We start from the raw sequence: 18872 nt of genomic DNA, 5'->3' as shown, positions 1-18872 counted from the left end.
GCCAGAGCCTGGAATAGGCTTCCCAGAGAGGTGGTGCTCTCACCTTCCCTGGAGATCTTCAAGAGGAGACTGGATAGGCACCTGGCCGGGGTCTTATGACCCCTGCCATCCCCAGTGCTCCTTCCTGCCCATGGCAGGGGTCGGACTTGATGATCTGTCTAGGTCCCTTCGCGCTCATTGATTCTATGATTCTATGATTCCAGTATAAGCATAAGGAGACTGTACCACTTTCATTGCACCAGGGCAGTTAATGCAACTCCACTTCTGTGTATGGTCAAGGCCTGAGTGTCAGGTGCTCTAGTTTCTATTTCTGTGTCTGACATGGAAGATGAATATGGGCCAGCAGTGTGATGAGGATGCTAGCAGGGCAAATAGACCTCTGGCATGCATCAGCTCATGTGCTGCCAGTAGATCCAGGGAAGTGATCCTCCCACTCTGTTCGGTGTTGGTGGGGCCTCAGCCGCAGTACTGTGTCCAGTTTTGGGCAACGCAGTTCAAGGATGTGGATAAGCTCAAGAGGGTACAAAGAATGGCCTTGGTTGAGGGCATGGAGGATCGGCCCTATGAGAAGAGACTCCAGGAACTGGGCCTGTTCAGTTTGCTTAAGAGAAGGCTGAGAGGTGACTTGATAGCCACCTGCAAATACATCAGGGGTAAACACCAAGGTCTAGGTGAATTTTGGATTTTAAACTTCATTGCAGAACAACAAGGAAGTTTTTTTACCTTCCTGCCTGCCATCTGACACGTCCAGGGAAGGAATTCTGCCCGATCAACACATTGAAGAGCTACTTAGCATAGCTCACAAAGATACTCTCCTGGACCCAGAGGGACAGCCTTCCATCTTCAGCTCCCTCTGAGCAAAAATGAAGTTTATTTCCTACCTATGAGGACTTTTTACCATCTTGTACCATCTACACTTTTCCCAGAGCCTGACGAAGGGATTTTGATTCCAAAAGCTTGCAGAAAAAGACAATTTTCTTGCCATTTTCCAGTTGGTCTAATAAAGGTATCATTTTGGAACCAAGAATTCTAGTTTTTTGTAAGATCTAGGTGAGCAATTCTTCAGGAAGGCACCTCAAGAGAGGAAGAGGACCAATGGGCATAAGCTTATAGAGGGTATATTCAGGCTAGATACAAGAAAGAACTTTTTCTCTGTAAAGGTTGCCAGAATCTGCAACACATTCCCAGCAAAGGTGGTGCACTCACCGTCCTTGCAGGTATTCAAGTGGAAGCTGGACACACACCTTGTTGAGCTTGTCTGAGCCCAATAACTTCCTGCCCATGGCAGGGGATGAAACTTGATGATCTTACAGGTCCCTTCCAGTTCTACAATTCTATGATAGATTGAGACCCTTAACCTTACAAACTTTCAACGGACCACTTGATTTTTTTCTGTGTTGTTTGCTTGTTTGTTTTTATTTATTTTTTTGCGGGCTTGGGCAAGCCCTTTTATTTCTATTTTTTAAGCTTAATTCCCTTTTCTCCCATTGGTGAAATAAATTAATACCTACCCTGCAGTGCAATTGGAAGGCTTTTTCAACTATCGTATGTAGAGTGCTTCAGAGTCCCAAAGGAGCAGCATCCTGGCTGGAGAGCACAGCAACAGCTACACTGAACATTGTAGCTTTCTAGCACTCCCTGTTGGGTTTTGCAACCCCCTCCAGAAAGCAACTAAAACAATCCAAATCTGGTCTCTGCTAGAGGAGGACCTTTTTTCTGGAAAACAGTTCAGCATCATTGAGCCTACACCTTGTTAAAGTGCCTTAGAGGCAAGGGGTTTTAATACCAATTTGCTAAAGGAATCTGGGTGACAGAATTTCTCTCTGGCTAGCATCTGAGGAAGTTCCATTGGGAAAGCTGTGTTCTGAAAAGATGAGTATTGTGCAGGGAAAATCAAGATTACATGTACAGCAACTACAAGTGGGGCAGTCAAAGATATGCTATTTTTCAATGTAACTGCATAAAATAGGCAACTTTTTCTATACCTATATAAAGTGCATGGCAAATGAAACAAGCACTCCTGGCATTCCTTCCCATGGACTATCATGTGCATGAGAATTTACTGCAGCAGCAGATGCTCTGTGTATATATTTAAGATTGTACAGAAGAATGGCATGATACTACCTGCAAATAATACACCATATCATTAAAGGCTCTTTCATAATATATTCATGCAAAGGTGACAGAATTGAGGCTTCACATTGAAATTTGGTGCTCCTTAGCTTTCAAATAGTTACCCAGATATCCCATTAACAGGGGGAAAAGAGAATAGTATGGAACTATTATTAAACAGAGCCAAGCAATATCTCTGGAACTTACCCGTTGGCAAGCCTAATGTTTACATGAGAAACAGATTTACGGGCATGGTCCAGTTAAGGAGAAATTAGGTGTACCTTTGCACAGGTATCACTTGAAAGAATCAAACCAGCATGGGTCTAAATGGGAAAACCAGGGCCTCTCAAACTCATTAAGATGTTTGAGAATTTGTGAAAAGTTAATGTACATCAAAGTGACTCACCAGGCATGAATTACCTGATTTTCATGAGGCTTCATAAGATCCTTCAAAGTGGATATTGAAGTAAGTGCATAACTGCAGGATAAGGAACAAAGACTCATTGTAAAGGAACATGGGCTCAAGCCATGATAAACAAAGGACTGCATTGAGCTGTTCCCTGGCGTCGAAGGAGTGTGTATGAGCTCTATATAAAACATAACCATATGCTGTAGCACAGTGCATTTTCTATAGATTAAAAACTGTGTAGGGTTGTACAAAACTCTAGATGTCTTTGAATAAATGGGGTTGGGAGAGGTCTGGCAGGATACTGGCAGGTGACATTAGAGTAGAGGTGTTCAGGTTATCAAGGAAATGACTGAGCTCTGTGCCGAGACACATAACCCTGGCTGGCAGAATCTCCCCAGCAGAGATACTGGTGGCATAAAGGGGCTGTGACTTCTCCTCAGGGAAGCAGGAGGTGATGAGAAACAACGTAGGCTCAAAATGAGTGACTGGCCTGGAGGAAGATGGGCCCATGGAAGCTAGTGGAAAATCGGAGTCAGCCTGCACTAGTCTTTTCCTGTTGTATGTACATACTGTCCTCTGCTCAGACAGTTCGTGGAGTACAAGCGCTGAGATTGTTGGCTCTGATTTTGCCATCAGCATTTCTCCCTCATGTCTCATGATGAATCAACTCTTAGTTGCTGTGGGGGCCTTCATGCTGTCCTCCAAGCACAAAAGTGAGCCAAGGTCAAAGACAAGATTAAAAACCATTAACTTCTGGCCTGGTGTTTGGTGCCATCTCATCTCCACTGCCCAGATGGGTGACAAGAACCTTTGTATTAGCATCCTCATTAACTGTATTTTGATCATGCCATGGTTAGGCTGTGGACTGTACAAACACATTATGGTCAGAAGTCTGTTGTCTTTCCCTCCTGAATACACAGGAGGAGTAAACACTGGAGTTGAGGGAGGGTACATAAGACAGTACTAAGAAGCACTGAATGCTAGGCTGGCTTCCTGTGTTCTGCTGGCATGCCACTGATTTACTCTGTAACCATGGCCATTTCCCTCCATTTCACCATCTGCAAGTACGGATAATGATACTGACCTGCCTATACAAAGTGCTTTGAGTTCCTTACACGAAAGCAGTTACCACAAGCTTTGTCGCTTTGATGGCTACGAGGGGGACAGCCTGTAAGGGTGTAGGAGGGAGCGCAGAAATCCTAAAGCCAATTCTATTTTGGTCTTGTAAATAAAAGGAAACAAATGGACTCTTTTCATTTTGTTTCATTTATTTGGCAGTTATATCCAAACCTCTCCTCCCTGCTTCAAAAACATTACAAAAACAAGTAAAATAAGTTTGCTAAAGAGACCTATGGAATACTGATAAATTTCACACACGTACACAAGGGAAATATAGAGAGAATGGAAGCTTTTTTGTTTGTTCCTTAAACGGTGGCTTAAAAAATTTGCCTTCCCTGCCCCTTGCAGACTCTCCAGTGACTATCCCAGCACACACTGCTTGGAGTTGTTCCTTCCACATTGGGACTGTCCCCTGTGATTACAGGGAAGAGATGTTCATGCACCATGCATGTACCAATGTAACATGGCCCTCAGTGCTGACCACTGTTTTCAACAAATGTTACATTTTAAAGGGTATTTTTCTTTCTAGGTTACTGGGGCGGGCAGGGAGAAGCTCTGTAGGTAGCAAACCTGTCATTAGAAAGGCAATTTAACAAGGCCCAGCTGTCCCGGTCTTGGCTGCATTGGGGTGCAGTATCACATAGCTCATAAGGGAATCCACATATTTTGCCTGAACTGGAGCAGACCGTAGCCATTTTTTGTGGGAGTTGCAGGGCAGCCGAGACTACATATCCCAGCATGCACTGCTCCAAAGTGACCAGAGTAGTTTGGCTGCATTGTATGCTAGAACCTGAAGTGTCTGCAGCTTGCACATCTACAGTACATTGAAGAGTATCACAGGCCACGCTGCATAACTCTGCAGGTTGTTTAAAACCTCCAGCTGCAGTCTAACTGCACAGAATTACTTCTTTGGTTGACTCCTCCCACTTTCAGATCTTCCTGGCTGGAGAATATGCTGTGTCCTCCCACCAGTGAACACTCCTGCTTTATGGTATGGCATTGCATTTTCTCTAAGGCACTTTTAACAGGCTGGAAGGAACAAGCCAGGAGCCATGACGACTTCCATGGTTTTAGACTATAATCAAATAAGGCAAAGAGTCCAAAGCAATGCTCTGGCAACTCCAAACCCAACGCACAAGCTTGTTCCCTCATCTGTGGGGGACTTGGGAAGAGAAAGATTTTGAAAAACAGCTCCCATTTTACTAGTGTTCCTTGCTCTGCAAAGGGTGAAGAAGAAACCAAAATAACATAACTTGTGGAGCAGCACTGCCCTTTTCTTGATCTGGGAGACTGCCCAAAGCTCTAGAGGCTGGTTCTCCTCCCATGCATGTTAGTACGTGGATGTACCTCCACTGATGTTACTTTGGATTTATACTAAGGAAGAAAGGAGGCTAACCCCCTTGCTTTATTTCTGTAAACCTCTGTGTTCTGAGGGGCAGGTCCCCCTCTCCCACTCTGCACTAAATCCTTGTCTCTGGATTTACACAGGCATCACTGAGAACAGTGCCCATGCTCTGATATCCACAGGCTACAGAGAACGTGATGACAGCAAGACAAAGGCAACTATGAAAGGGGCTGGCTGCTCACTGTACTGGGTTCTAAACTGCCTTTTTTCTCTCTGTTCACTGGGTACTGCCTCTTCTTTTTCCCTGTCAGCCAGCTCCTTTGAATATGGGGAAGTTGGGGGCAGAAATCCTGCTGACCTTTACGCAAGCAGAACAGACTTCTTCTGATGTCATTGGAAGCACTCCCTGAATAAGCACTAGGAATTGCAAGACAGGTGGTGACAGTTGCTGACATTAGGCAAGAGGAGGGTGGGTGGTGGAAAGTGAAGACATCTGGACTCAGCCTGTGTGTGACCATCTGGAATGTGCTTCAGGGACATGAGTACATGGTAGTGGGGTGTGTGGGCATGTACCCTGAACGCAGAAGGCCCTGTGGGACCCAGCACAAGGGTGCTGCCAACAGAGTATCGTGTTTATAACTGGGGCAATGCTAACAACAAGCAGTTGGAAGAAAATGATTCAGGAAAGGTGACCATAATGGTCAGAGACCTGGACAACAGGCCTTGTGGAATGTCACAGGGGTCCCTCCCCTCAGCCCGGTTCAGCTGGAACCTTGGATTAGAGGGAAAGGAGAATCCAGCTGACCTCACAGCAAAGGGAAGTAGAGAGAGAGAACACCACTCTTCCATCTAAGGCTTCAACTAGCAGTGTGCTGTTAAAGCATCCCTTTTGGTGTTACTTTTCTACTGGAGGATCCCTCTGGCCCTTACCTAGCACAGCTCTCAGTCCCATCCACACACACTAGGGAGACCTTGTACAGTGACACAAAGCTGGGATAATCACTCTAGTGCAGGGGTGGGCAAAGTCCAGTCCATGGGCTGGATCTGGCCCTTGATGGACTGCATTTCCTAGCAGCCCCTGCCCGCATTGCTGTGGCTAGTTTCTATGGAGACTCCAGGAATGGTGGGGCCATGACAGCGTGGAGCCAGGGTTTCCACAGAGACTGACCCAAGCAGCACTGGCAGGGCACGTGGGTGGGCAGAGAGCTGTTCCAGGGCCAAGATTTTGTGGCAGTGACAGTGTAAGGCACAGCTGTGATCCGCTGCCTGCATGCCCTTGGCAGGGGCATGCAGGCAGCCCACTGCAGGTCTGGACTGGCTCCAGACCACGTTGTCACCACCACAAAATCCCAGCCCCAGCTACGGGGCAGCTCCCCACCTACCTGCGTGCCCTGCCAGCACCGCTTGGGTTGGTCTCCATGGAAACCCTGGCCGCTGCTGAGGTCTCCATGGAAACTGGCTGCAGTGATGTGGGCAGGGGCTGCTGGGAAACGGCATCCGGCTCCCGGCAATGCTGATAGTTCCCTGCTCTAAAGCCTAGAGAGAACCACAAGGTCTGGTTGTATCCAGCCACCCCGACAGAGAATCCCCATTCTATTTATTACATGAAATCCTGTTTCATTACCGTGAGGAACACAGCAGCACCTGCCCTTCAGCTCTGGGCTTAGAAGTTGATTGTACTTGCTGGGTACACTTCAATACAAACCATGCACAGAAGCTACAGCACTTTCATTAACAAAAAGCATCTTTTGTTTCCTTCAAAGATCTAGAGCTACAAGATACAAAAGCGGAATTGCTACCATAGAAAATAAAGTAATAAAAAAGAGGGAGTTGGCCTGCAAGTGCAATGAGAAGAAATATTGTAGCACCTTTAGGAAGGGGGGGGGGGGTGAGATGAGGTCAAGGGGAACAGTGCCACGTTGGAGCCCACACTGCACTGGAGTTGCTGCTGGGGACTGGCTGGCTGAAGGCAAGGGGCACATTGGATCACTGTCAGTGGAATGTCACCAGGGACTCCAGGTGCTTCATAGCCCTGGGGAGACAGGGTTAAAGACCCTCTCCCCACCCCCACTTCCCTGGGATTCTCACTTAAGCTATGAAGCCAAGTGCCGATTTTCTCTTAAGTCATTTCCCTATATGGGGGAGCAGATGGAGGAGGTGAGCCACATGGAGGAAAGGCAGTAGCAGGGGTGACCTGGAGCTTGGGGAAGGCCACAGAGCGGGAGATGCGATGAGGGAGGTGATGTAAGGCAGAAAGGTTAATGGAGAGTGGATGGCCCTGCGGTGAAGGAAGGCAAAGGTCCCTGGATGACAGTGCTACACAAGAGATGCACTCAGACACAGTGCTGTCCCTCACATGCTGCTGCAGCCAGTGCTGGTGGATGCTGTTCCTCAGAGCTCGTAGTGGAGCTTGCCAGCAGGCTGCAAACATTGTATAAGGTTAAAGACCCCCTCCCCACCAACAGTGACCTGCTCTCCTTCCCCAGATTCCCCTCTTAGCATAGAACCTACACTGACTGCCCTCCACGGCCATTGTCTACAGAGATCCATAGATCCCCTCCACAAGGGAGATCATAGGGGCTGTGGTAACTTCCTCCTGGCCTTGCTACCCCCCAGCAGTGAACACTCCCTGAATGTGTGGGCAGCACTCCCCTCCCCCACTGCATTACAAAACAAAAATCCCAATGCTATACAATGTAAATATCTGTGATTGGGCAATGGTAGCAGACACTTGTGCATACTGAGATCGGCATGGAGGGACAGGGCAGCAGGTCAGGCCCAGCCCCCAGGCTCCTCTAGCACAGAGTCCCCTTACATCTCTTTGGTGCTCATTCGCTTGGTCTTCTCAGCCGTCTCCTGGGGAAAGAAAGACCTAGGTCAGGGGTAGGCAACATTTTTTGGCTGGAGTGCCGAAAAACACCACAGTGCCTACCTCGGAAGGTGCCGGAGCGCCAGCATGGCAAAAAAAACAAAATGAGGGCAAGGGGTACATGGCAGGATACCCTACTTGTGCCCCTTTCCCTCCACCCAAAGCCCCTGCCCCCCAGCCCTGCCGCCCTGCGCCCGCCACCCAAAGCCCCTGCCCCCCAGCTCAGGCTCTGTGGCTGTCAGCAGCTACCTTGGCTCTGGACAGCTGCTGGAGCCCGGGCTGGTCCCAGCACAGCTTGCAGTGTCTCAGCTGCCTGCTGGAAACAGCCTAGGCTCCCAGCTGACAGCAGCTCCCCAGAGCAGGGAATGGCTGCAGCTGGGAGGCTCCAAACAGCTGTTGCAGGCTCCGGCATCAGCTCTGCACCAGTGCGTGCACCCGCGTGTCGGAGCAGGCGGTGAGCAAGGGGCCTGAGGCAGCGCAAGCCCGGTCTCTCCCCTGCTCCTGGCACAGAGGTAAAGGCAGGCTTCCGGAGCCCAGTGCACTGTTTGTAGCCAGCCCAGGCTCTGGGCAGCTGCAGCAAGCAAGCAGGGGGCAGCCTGCAAACAGCTGCTCCGGGCTTCACAGCTCTGGCATCAGCTCTGTACTGGCAGCGACTGCTGCTACCAGCAGGTGGAAGGCTCCCAATTATCCCACAGGACTGCAAATGCACTCCTAGGAGCATCTACGTCCTAGCACCATCCCCATCAGTGCTAGCCACTCCTAACCTGGTGCTTCTGCAGCTCCTGAACGTATCTGGCCAGCTCCTCCTCAGTCAGGTCTTCATGGCGCTGCTGCCCCTGAGGAGACACTTTCCCATTCTTTCCTACAAACACAAGAGCAGAAAATCAGGATTTGCTCAACCTGGCTGAGACTACAGGTAACTTTACACTTGCTGGGGCTTTTTCTGGAGAAATAAAAGGTGTTTTGGCCTGTAAGGCGAAAGGGTGGCGTCTGTCCTACTTTCCGAGGTGTACATCCACATAATTCTTCCAATACAAAATTAATTAAAAAAAAATGTGTAAGGGATGAATCTGCCTATTTCCCCAACTTATTTGGCTACAAAAATAATGTTTTTGTAGATAAGAGCATGCAGTCCACTAAAGTGGAAAATGTGCTTCCTCTGGCATCTCTCAGGCCAGTGATAAAACAATAATTGATGCTTAATGAAAGCAGGAATTCTGCTTAAGAGATGCATCTAGCTGATGTAATGCTGTTCAGATCTGCTTACTCCTTCAACAAGAGCCTCCAGTCATAGCTAAGATGGGTGCAGAAGCAAAAATAATTGCTGCCCCACTGCATGCTTCCCTGAACCTTAAAAGCACTTGGTTGCCACATGATCTCGTAGCTGTACCTACTGATCCAGGCAGCCAATCTGATAAGATAGTAGTGTCTACAGCATCCTAGATGAAACAGTGTCCCCTCTGAATTAAGGGACAAACACTCACAGCTGCTTAATTCAGAGGCTTCCATTCTGTATTACCAAAGAAATGTTGCAAATCATTTGATAAGAATACTTTTCTCTGTTTTACTGTCCCTGTATCTGGTCAGGGGGCTGGTATCTCCTTGTGGATCAGAGCTGACAGTTTGCAGAAGGAGATGGCAAGCTCTGAAAAAGGAAAGGGGCCATGTTCAGGTAAAAACCACAGTTACTAAGGAAGGGGGCAAGAAGAATGCAGAGTAGAACTGGGAGGGCAAACCCAGCTGGTTGTAAAGAGGAGAAAGCATCTTTCAGAGTTTTACACAGGGGATCTATTGGCTTCTCCAAGAGAAGGCTGCCCTGCAGATAAGAAGCCTTCAATGAAGAAGTTCGTTAGGACTTAATTTGTGGCACTGCTGTCCAAGCTGGATTCTGGATTCAGGGGAAATACCCCAGGGGACAAGAGAGGGATGGCCAACTATGCTTCACACCAACAAGTTATCTTCCTTGTCTAGAGCTTTTATTCCAAGGATGTTATGATAGGATCCTAGCATAAAGGATCTCATCGTTCTTATCAGGATCACAGCTCTAATTTTGCAGGACTTGGAGACAGAGAGAGCAAGTAGCTCTCACAGTGTGTTCCAGGAAGATATGAGAAAATAAGAGATACAGGTGCCCACTGCTACCCAAACAGCTAGAGGTCACAACTTTCCTCTATCTGAGAGCAGCCCTTCTCATCTCCCCAGCCTAAAGCAGGTCATACTTACCATCACAGGTCATGGCAGTGCACACCCAATTGCCACAGGCACAAACACAGCTGTTACACTCCACTTGGGTCTCTGCTCCATCCTCATAGGTTTCATCTTCAAGGGCGCATTCTGGAAGAGGCACAGGTGAAAGGGCATGGACTGTGATGGATGAGGCAGATACCAGAACTGAAATTCTGGAAGCCCCTTTGTACAAAGATGAGCAAAAACTTTTCTGATGATTAACTATGATTATCCCCCACAGTGAAACAATCCAAGCACTTCTTAAATTATTCTTTATTTTGCCCACAAAAACACCTCAGGGTTTTTCCAACATTGTTATTTGAGTAGTGAACTAGAGGACCAACTCTCCTGCCTGGGAAGTTCAGTCCTGTCATGTGCAGAAAAGGATGGCAGATAATATCAGTGTGACTAATGTCTCACTAGAAGGGACAGCACAGAGTTCCAGCAGATGGCTCTCCAGAAGTACAGCCTCATGAACCTCTGCCACTAAAACCGTCCCAACCTCAGACTTGAATCTGGTACCACCTGAGTGATGGAGAGAGCGTTGCCGATTGAGAAAATTCAGTCGGCCACCAGAGAATGTTTAATCATTAGAACCCTGAGCAGTTTCCAGGAACACTGCAAGTCTAAGCTGGGTCCAAAAGGCTACGGGATGTCTGTCAGGGAGGGTGTCCGGTAACTGAAATGCAGAACAGGGTTGGACTTTGGTCTCATCTGATCCTCCAAAATGATCTTTAAAACACACTCCTCCTCATTCACTGCTGAACACTTGGCTTGATCTCCCAGACAAATGTTCCTCACCTGCCCTGACTCTTTGAAGCTTATCTCACATTCTCCATAATAGTAGGGGATGCTGCAGGCAGTTAGGAGTACATTGCCAGAGAGGGAGAGGGCACCAAGATTGGAATAGCAGGGGATTCTGTACATGAGGAGAAAGGGGCATTGGCAGAGCTGTGTGGGAAGCCAATGTGTGAACTAGTAGGGGGAGCTGCAGGGCCATGAGTGAGGTGTATTGGCTGAGTAGAAGTAGCAAAGCTCTTAGGTACCAGTCCCCTGTGCCCAGCTCAAAGCCAGTATCTCCCCTCCTCCCTTCCTGTTCCCTGTCTGCCCCCGGTGCAAAGAGAAAGCCCATACTTTTCTCCGGCGGGTTGAAGGATGGGCTGAGGCACTTGAGGAACTCATTGAAGCTGAGTTTCCAGTCGGCATTTTCATCGGACAGCTCAATGAGGGCATCCACACAGAGTCCCCTGAATGGAAACAAACAGACACAATCTGCTTGGGGCTCAGCATCCTGCCCCTGCTGGGGGTTCCTGCTCCTCCTGAACACTCAGTGCTGGGACTCCAGAAGGTGCAGACAAGGGGAAATGAGCTCAGGCTGCTCCCTTGCTGGTAAATGGCAAGGAGAAAGACATCTCCAGCTCAGCCTCACCCACACTACTTCAATATCAGATTCACTGCAGGTCTGAGGCATGTTTGAGACCTCCTGTGGCTGTTTCAGGGCCCCATGTTGCTGGCATAGGCTCTTACCACTGTGACAAAGCTACTGGCTGGCTCACTTGGATTGTGGACAGACAGAATTTTACCCCACTTTAAAGGGGGAGGATTTGCCACCATACAGCCAAACCTGGAATAACTGATCCCCTGCCTGCTCTTAAACTATAGAAAGTGAAGTTGAGCTGCCATCATTTGCTCATTTCATTCAGGGATTAATTGTCCCCATTGCATTCATGGGGTTATTCATGTGGTTTCGCTTCACTAACTGAAGGTTAGGAGTGGACAGATGAAACACACTGGATCAGCTCACATGAGCTCTCGACTGTTAAGTGCAACTTCCCCCTGCCTCCCAACTTTAAAGCATAGTTAATGTATGTCTGTCCATGCTCCTACTCTCCGAGCCACATGCACACTTGCATGCTCCCACACCGCAGACTCCCGTACCTAGAGGAACATACCAGCAAACACAGATTCCCATCATCACATAAGTGCATCCCCAGAGTAGTGCTACCCCTGCAGTCAGTTGCAGGACTCCCTTCGGGTGTGAGGCATACTAAGGACATTATTCAGTGCTGAGTTACCAAGGTCCTCAGTGTCCCAGTGCGCAGTGTCCTGCTGAAAGCAGAAAGCCCTTGTATCCCTGGGACATCAGTGTGTACCTGCCCTTCCCTGACAGTCATTATGCTTCTTACTGAGCACATACCAAAACACAGAAAGCCCAACCTGCTTGGACTGCATGTTCCAAAACCAATCAGAGATACTAGAAAATTGCAGCTCCCAAGGAGCCTCAGACGTGGAAGAGTTCTGCACACAGCACACAGGCTGGTTTATTCACAGTCCGCACCCCGCAACCACCCTTGGATGCCAGGCTCTTTCCTCAGGCTGCAGATAAAAGGTACTGGAGAAACAGAAAGGATTTGTTTGGATTCTCTTGCCATGTAGAGCAATGCTTCCCTGGGGTGTTTGATGGGCTACAAGCAGTCAGCTCCCCCATCACACCTGTTTTTACCTCATTGCCTCAGCCCACCTGAGTAGCTTGTTTGTCTCCTGGTCCATGTAGGTGGTGATGTTGATGGCTGTTTCATTCTGCTCCACAAACTTCAGGAACTCACTGGAGTCCAGGCGAGAGTCACCATCATCAAAACTCTGCAGGGACACAAGGAAGCATATGAAAGAGGCTAAGACATTTCCTATTCCTGGCCCTTTCCCACAGCCAGGTGCTTGTACTTAGCACCACATGGCACTTCGCATTTTCAAAGCCTCCACTCTGCTGGAAGGCAGCAGAGGCTTAGGGAGCTTATTCAGTGCCTGGGGCTGGGAGAGGGGTGGTACACCAACCGCTGTAGAGCTGGGGTGGGGTAGTGGGCTTGATTTATGGCCATAGCAAGACAGTATCACTTCCCCCTTTGGTTTCAATTGGACTCTGTGAACTTTCTGACCTGTCCTTGCTGGTGCTCTGTTGCAGCTCATGCTGCCTTTCAGACAGGTATAAAACCAAAATCTTGTCTAACGCCAGTGATCTAGAAAGACATCACAGGAAGAGTTGCTGTCTGCTGACACTGAATGGGGGACTTTTTTGACTAGGGAAATGCATGCTGTGCCTTAGGGTGCTTTGTCAGCCTCTGCTTCATGTTAGAGATTTTGTCAAGTACCTTCCCCAACACATTAGTGCCAGTCTTCTTTCAAATGACAGAAAAAACAGAATGCCTCTTGGCCTAGCCACTTCTGGTAGCTATTCCTATCCCTGGCTCTAAACTGGACAAGTTTTAGCCCCAGTATTCTGGTTGAATTCCAACAAGAATAATTACACTCCAGCCTTCCTAAATTCCTTCTGCACTTTCATCTTTCATTTCCTGTCCCAAACTGATACACTCCTCAGTAGCAGCTGTGTCCTGCCTCAGAGGTAGATGTGCTACATTGATGAGAAAACTGTATCCCATTCCTAGAGTCCTACAATAGATGCTGGAGGATTTTAGCTGGAGGGCAAGTCACTTCTTCTCCTTATCCCATTTTTGTGCTCAGAGGCTGCAGATTGCTCTGGAAAGTACTAGGGCAGGGAAAGCCCTTATTCTCAGTAAAAACAGTACATAACCCTCACATGTTGCCCCAGCATTTCCAATAAGGGGCTAGTGTTCTCTGCAGAACCAGGTTAAGTGAAGACTGTCTTTCCTGCTGATGACAGCTTTGTCCTGTGCTGGAGGACTCTGGTAAGAAGGAACTGTCTCTTAACACTTGAACAAGAGACACAACTGCCTTCGAGACAAGGCCCTTGAAGATGTAGGCGTTGCTGGTTTGTGACCATGCTCAAAGTGTATGAGTGAGCTGCACAAGGCTGGCTCCGAGTAGGAAAATAGTTTTGAGCCCAGTGGCTGGCCACTCCCCAAAGCAACGAGGAAGGTTGTTTCCTCTCATCCTAGTCCCTACCCTTCAATTCAACCAAAATGGCATGCTTTTGCCATCAGGGAAGGCATCAAGATGCAGGAGGATAGGAGTGAGGAGCACTGGCAGAGCTGTCGGGGGAGCTCAGGGCTGGAATAGCAATAACTCTAAGGGGTTCATTACATGTATAAGTGCCACAGTGCTGGGTGCTTTGAACAACGCCTAGTGCTGTGTCGCATGCAGTTGTATAGGTCAGTGGTCTCCAAAGTGGGGTGCGCGCACCCCAGCGGGTGTGCAAGACAATCCATTGGGGTGCGGGAAGTAAATTTTAGAACTTCTATTTATATTTATATAAATATACATATATTGGGGGTGAGTGCTCAAAATTTTTTTACTGATAGGGGTGCACAATCAAAAAAGTTTGGAGACCACTGGTATAGGTGGTGAAATGTGCGTCAGTGCAGAACATGGCAGTGGTGTGCTTTTGAACTAAAACATCTTGGAGGTGCTTTACTTCTAAAGCACACCACCACCATTTTCTGTGCACTCACATGCATTTCACCACTTTTACAACTGCACACGGTGCGGCAAGGTGTGTCAGCTCACGTGCAGAGCAGACTTGATTAATCGAGTCTGCTCCGAAGTGACAGATCTCTGGCGCACCGTGGGACGAAAAAGTACATGTATAAATGCCCTAGAGGTCTGGGCTGAGCTTCATTTGTTGAACTGTATGGAAACAGCTGCACTTTCTCTGCCTCATCACTCAGTGTATCCAGCTCAAGCCAGCCCTGTCCTCATAGAAATTAAAATTCACCCCAAAATCTTTTAAGCTCCTCAGGAATGTTTGCTTTTAAATACCACAAATAATCAGGGGCAAGAGCTCAGCTTCTCTGCTAAGGAAAAAGACAGCTTTGTCATAGGGATATTCCCCCTGCCTGTGTCTGTAATCAGTGGAGAGGGAAAGAGGAAGAAGCAAGATGTTCCCTCCTGCACAGGGGAGCTTGCTTGCCACTGTGCTTCAGGCCAAGATTTTCATTAGGCCTGCAGTGGGAGGCAGCTCCTTATTGTGCCGATGTCAGCTCAGTGAGCACGTGGCCAGCTTTGGGTAACACAGCAAAGTGTGTGGCACAGGGAGGAGCTTTGGGGAGGGGGCTGGGGCTAGCAGGCTTGTGGGGGAAGGGATTGTGATGCACAGCTCTGCAGGTCGCCACATCATTCAGGGTGACAGCAGGAGCCCGGGGGTGTGCCCGAGGCAGTGGGTCATAGGAGGGCCCCCACGAAAGGCACCAGTGTTAATGGCTACAAAGGGTCAGATCTTTTCAGGGAGAGGGAGTGGGGGTGCTGGTTCCTCAGGTCTCTCTAGGGGGTTGGCCATTGCCATGGCAAATTTGCTTTCAGTGCTAACTCCTGTCAGGCATTGTTAATCTCTTGCTGTCAACAGCTTCTTATTTAAACCCACCCCCCACCTGCCCCTCCGGCCCTGAGGCTGGGCGCTTTGAAGTCTTTATCAGGCATGATGGGAAGGCAGAGGCATGCTGAGCCTGGCAGGAGCGCTGGTGGGGCTCACAACCAGCTGGTTACCAAGGGGTGGGAAGAGGGGAAGAAAGGTTTGTGCATTCCAGGCTGAATAGATAAGGTTGCTGATCTGGGGGGCCTTGGATCTGAGGTGCACACCACAGCAGGGCCTTCATCCCTAAAGCTGGGGACCTGCAGAAGCTCCCACATGCCTCCCACCTAAGCTCAATGGTGCTGGGATACACTGCAACCAAGGGCCAGCAGTACCCCCATTGTATTCTCTTTCCTGCTTTTCACAAGAGTCTCCACCCCCACCCCCAGGTTTAGCTACTCCATGCTTCCCCTTGCCCTGCCCTGCCGGGTTTCTTGCCTCTGAATTTTCAAAATTTTCACCCTCTCCCTTTTTATCCTTTCCCTCAGCAGCTCCCAGTTCCTAGGGATCCATCTCTTCCTTCCTCTTTCCCACCCCTCCCCTGCCCAGGTCTGCCCTCTCCTCCTTTTTATCCATAAGGCATGTCTGCCAGCCTGCTACCAGCACTTCACAGAGCGGAGCCGCATTGGGCTTTGTGCTGCTTCTTGGCTGCTCCCAATGGCCTGGGATGAGACCTTGTTCACCTCTCATGCTACCATATTTACTGCATACTTAGCACCTCCCTTCAAATATTATGTACTGTCCTTAAACAAGGACAGCTGGGGAACATGCGGGAGTCAAGCTGTTCAGTCCTTCTTCTCAAGCCAGGTGGGCAGCCAGCAGCACCTGTGACCTCCTATAGCCATACTCCCTCTACTGCAGCTGCCTGTGTTTCCCCTATGAAAACGTATATTGACATTTTCAAGGAAAGACCTTTTTTTCCCTTCATCCCACCTTCCAAAAAAAAAAGCATGCATCTTATTTGAGGGCAGGTGGTACATGAGAAAATATGATATATTTCTAGGACCACCTGAGACTCCCTGGTGCCTCACTCATTGAAGTCACTAAGAAGGTGGAATGTGACCGCAGTGCTATCTCCAGCCCAGGCACAGGCTCCTGCCTCTGGGGAAGGCCTCCTCACCTTGAAGTATTTGTCCAGGACTTCACTGTAGTTGCTGCCCTTAGAGAACCAGCCATCAGGGATGATCTCTGCCTCCAGCCACTGGATAACGCGACGTCGAAGCTCATCCCGGTCGGATTGGTAGCAGACAACTGCCAAAGGGTGGAAGAGAAGTAGAGAGAGAGAGAAAAAAAAAAGAGAGAAACATTTAAAGAGCAAGACCCTGCTGTGACTTTCCAGACCTCTCTTGCCTGTGCCACAGAAGGGCTTGTACTGCAAAGGAGGAGTTATTTCTGTCCTCAATCAGCCACGCTGCAGGGTGAGCCATGGACAGGCCAACAGTGACACTCTGTGGAGACGCGGGGGAATGACAATGTCTCCATCCTTCTGACTGCTTTGGCAGTTCCTGCCACACTTGTTCATGATGCCCAAGGAAGGGTGTAAAGTTTGATCTGGAGCAAACACTTTCTCTGGCCAAATAACTTAATTCCCATTGGCTAGAAGAACATCCAAGCTAACCGGATCCAAGGCGTCTGCACAATACAGCAATAGCTTCTTTCATGCACCCTTTGCCTGTGCCCTTTGGCCCATAACCTGAGAGTCCCATCTCTCTGAAGGAGAGGGGATTTCAGTCTCCAGGGTCAGCCCCATGCCTGGCATCTCCACTGTCAAACAGGGGTACAGTTTATGATGACCAGGAACTGACTTGTCCCAACTACCTGCCACAGACAAGCCCACAACTTTCTTCCAATGGCCACTGTATTGTTCACTGAAACAAAAACTGAAGGCCACATTTTAAGCTTCTCTAAATTGCCAGGTCTTCATTGAGGTCAGTGGAGCTGACAATTTGCAGCAGCCGGGGATCCAAGCCAGCCAGACAGACAGCATGGGAGGATTCTGCGAGGCCAGGTCGAAACTACTTTTTGACTGTTGGAAGGTGACAGCATAGGCGCTGAGTATGTGGGGGCCCAGGGGCCTTGGCCCCCCTTGGGAAGAGGGTAGGGTAACCATCCATCCATAATTGGGTGGTACGGTCCAGAAATGGGAACATCAGGTCCCGGTCCTGGGTTGCATGACTCTGAGGCAGCATTTGTCCTGGATTCCCAGTATTGTGCATAGATCCAGGTTTTCCATTCAACCCGGAAAAATGTGGGAAATGGTGGGTTCTAGATTGCAAGGGGCTGTGGGGAGTGGGATCCATGGGGCTGGACACAATGCATCTGAAGGTGCTGAGGGGGTTGCCCAATGTGACTGCAGAGCTGCTGGCCATTATCTTTGAAAACTTGTGGTAGTCAGGAGAGGTCCCAGACAATTGGAAAAGGGCAAATATAAGGGCCCATTTTTAAGGAAGGGAAGAAGGAGGATCCAGGGAACTGGTCAGCCTCATCTCAATCCCTGGAAAAATCATGGAGCAGGTGCTCAAGGAATCGATTTCTAAGCACCTAGAGAAGAAGGTGATTAGCAACAGCCAGCATGGATTCACCAAGGGCAAGTCATGCCTGACCAGCCTGACTGCCTTCTATGAGATGACTGGCTCTATGGATGCAGGGAAAGCAGTGGACTTGATATATCTTGACTTTAGCAAGGCTTTTGATACAGTCTCCAACAACATTCTTGCAAGCAAGCTAAGGAGGTATGGCTTGGATGAATGGATTATAAGGTGGATAGCAAACTGGTTGGATCATTAGGCTAAACAGGTAGTAATCAATGGTTCAATGGCTAGTTGGCAGCCGGTATCAAGTGGAGTGCCCCAGGGCTCAGTTCTGGGGCCAGTTTTGTACAATGTCTTCATCAACAACCTGGAAGATGGGATGGAGCGCATCTTTGGCAAGTTTGCAGATAACACCAAGTTGGCAGGCAGTAGTATATACACTGGAGAGTAGGGCTAGGATTCAGAGAGACCTCAAGAAATTGAATGTTTGGACTGAAAGAAATCTCATGAGATTCAATAAGGACAAGTGCAAAGTCCTGCATCTAGGACAGAATAATGCCATGCACTGGGACAGGCTAGGGACTGACTTGCCAAGCAACAGCTCTGGAGAAAGGACCTGGTAGTTACAGCAGACAATAAGCCAACAGTGTGCCCTTGTTGCTAAGAAAGCTAATGCTGGGCTGCATTAGTAGGAACATTGACAGCAGACTAAGGGAAGTGATTATTTCCCTCTATATGGCACTGGTGAGGACACATCTGGAGTACTGTGTCCAGTTTTGGGCCCCCCACTACAGAAAGGATGTAGACATTCCTTACAGACTGAGGGAACTGGCTTTATGTAATCTTCAGAAGAGAAGACCAAGGGAGGATTTGATAGCAGCCTTCAACTACCTGAAGCGGGGTTCCAAAGAGGATGGAGCTAAACTGTTCTCATAGATTTC

At 48.7% G+C, this 18872-nt stretch overlaps 1 protein-coding gene across 1 annotated transcript in view; it reads right to left on the bottom strand.

Annotated features, from left to right (window-relative positions):
• Positions 1–6643: 6643 nt before the first annotated feature.
• The window catches only part of FSTL1 (follistatin like 1), a 71870-nt gene continuing 59641 nt past the window's right edge, over positions 6644–18872 (bottom strand). The window contains exons 6-11 of the mRNA XM_019548709.1: positions 16521–16651; positions 12602–12720; positions 11215–11327; positions 10078–10188; positions 8619–8716; positions 6644–7841 (exon numbers count right to left, since the gene is read on the bottom strand). Of these exons, the coding sequence (XP_019404254.1) occupies positions 7797–7841; positions 8619–8716; positions 10078–10188; positions 11215–11327; positions 12602–12720; positions 16521–16651 (617 nt within the window). The 3' untranslated portion in view covers positions 6644–7796. The remainder of the gene's footprint in view (positions 7842–8618; positions 8717–10077; positions 10189–11214; positions 11328–12601; positions 12721–16520; positions 16652–18872) is intronic.

This window comes from Crocodylus porosus, unplaced genomic scaffold (genome assembly GCF_001723895.1).
Source record: "Crocodylus porosus isolate Cpor-Errol unplaced genomic scaffold, CroPor_comp1, whole genome shotgun sequence".
Lineage (NCBI taxonomy): Eukaryota > Metazoa > Chordata > Crocodylia > Crocodylidae > Crocodylus > Crocodylus porosus.
This window is presented reverse-complemented; position numbering and strand designations above follow the sequence as displayed.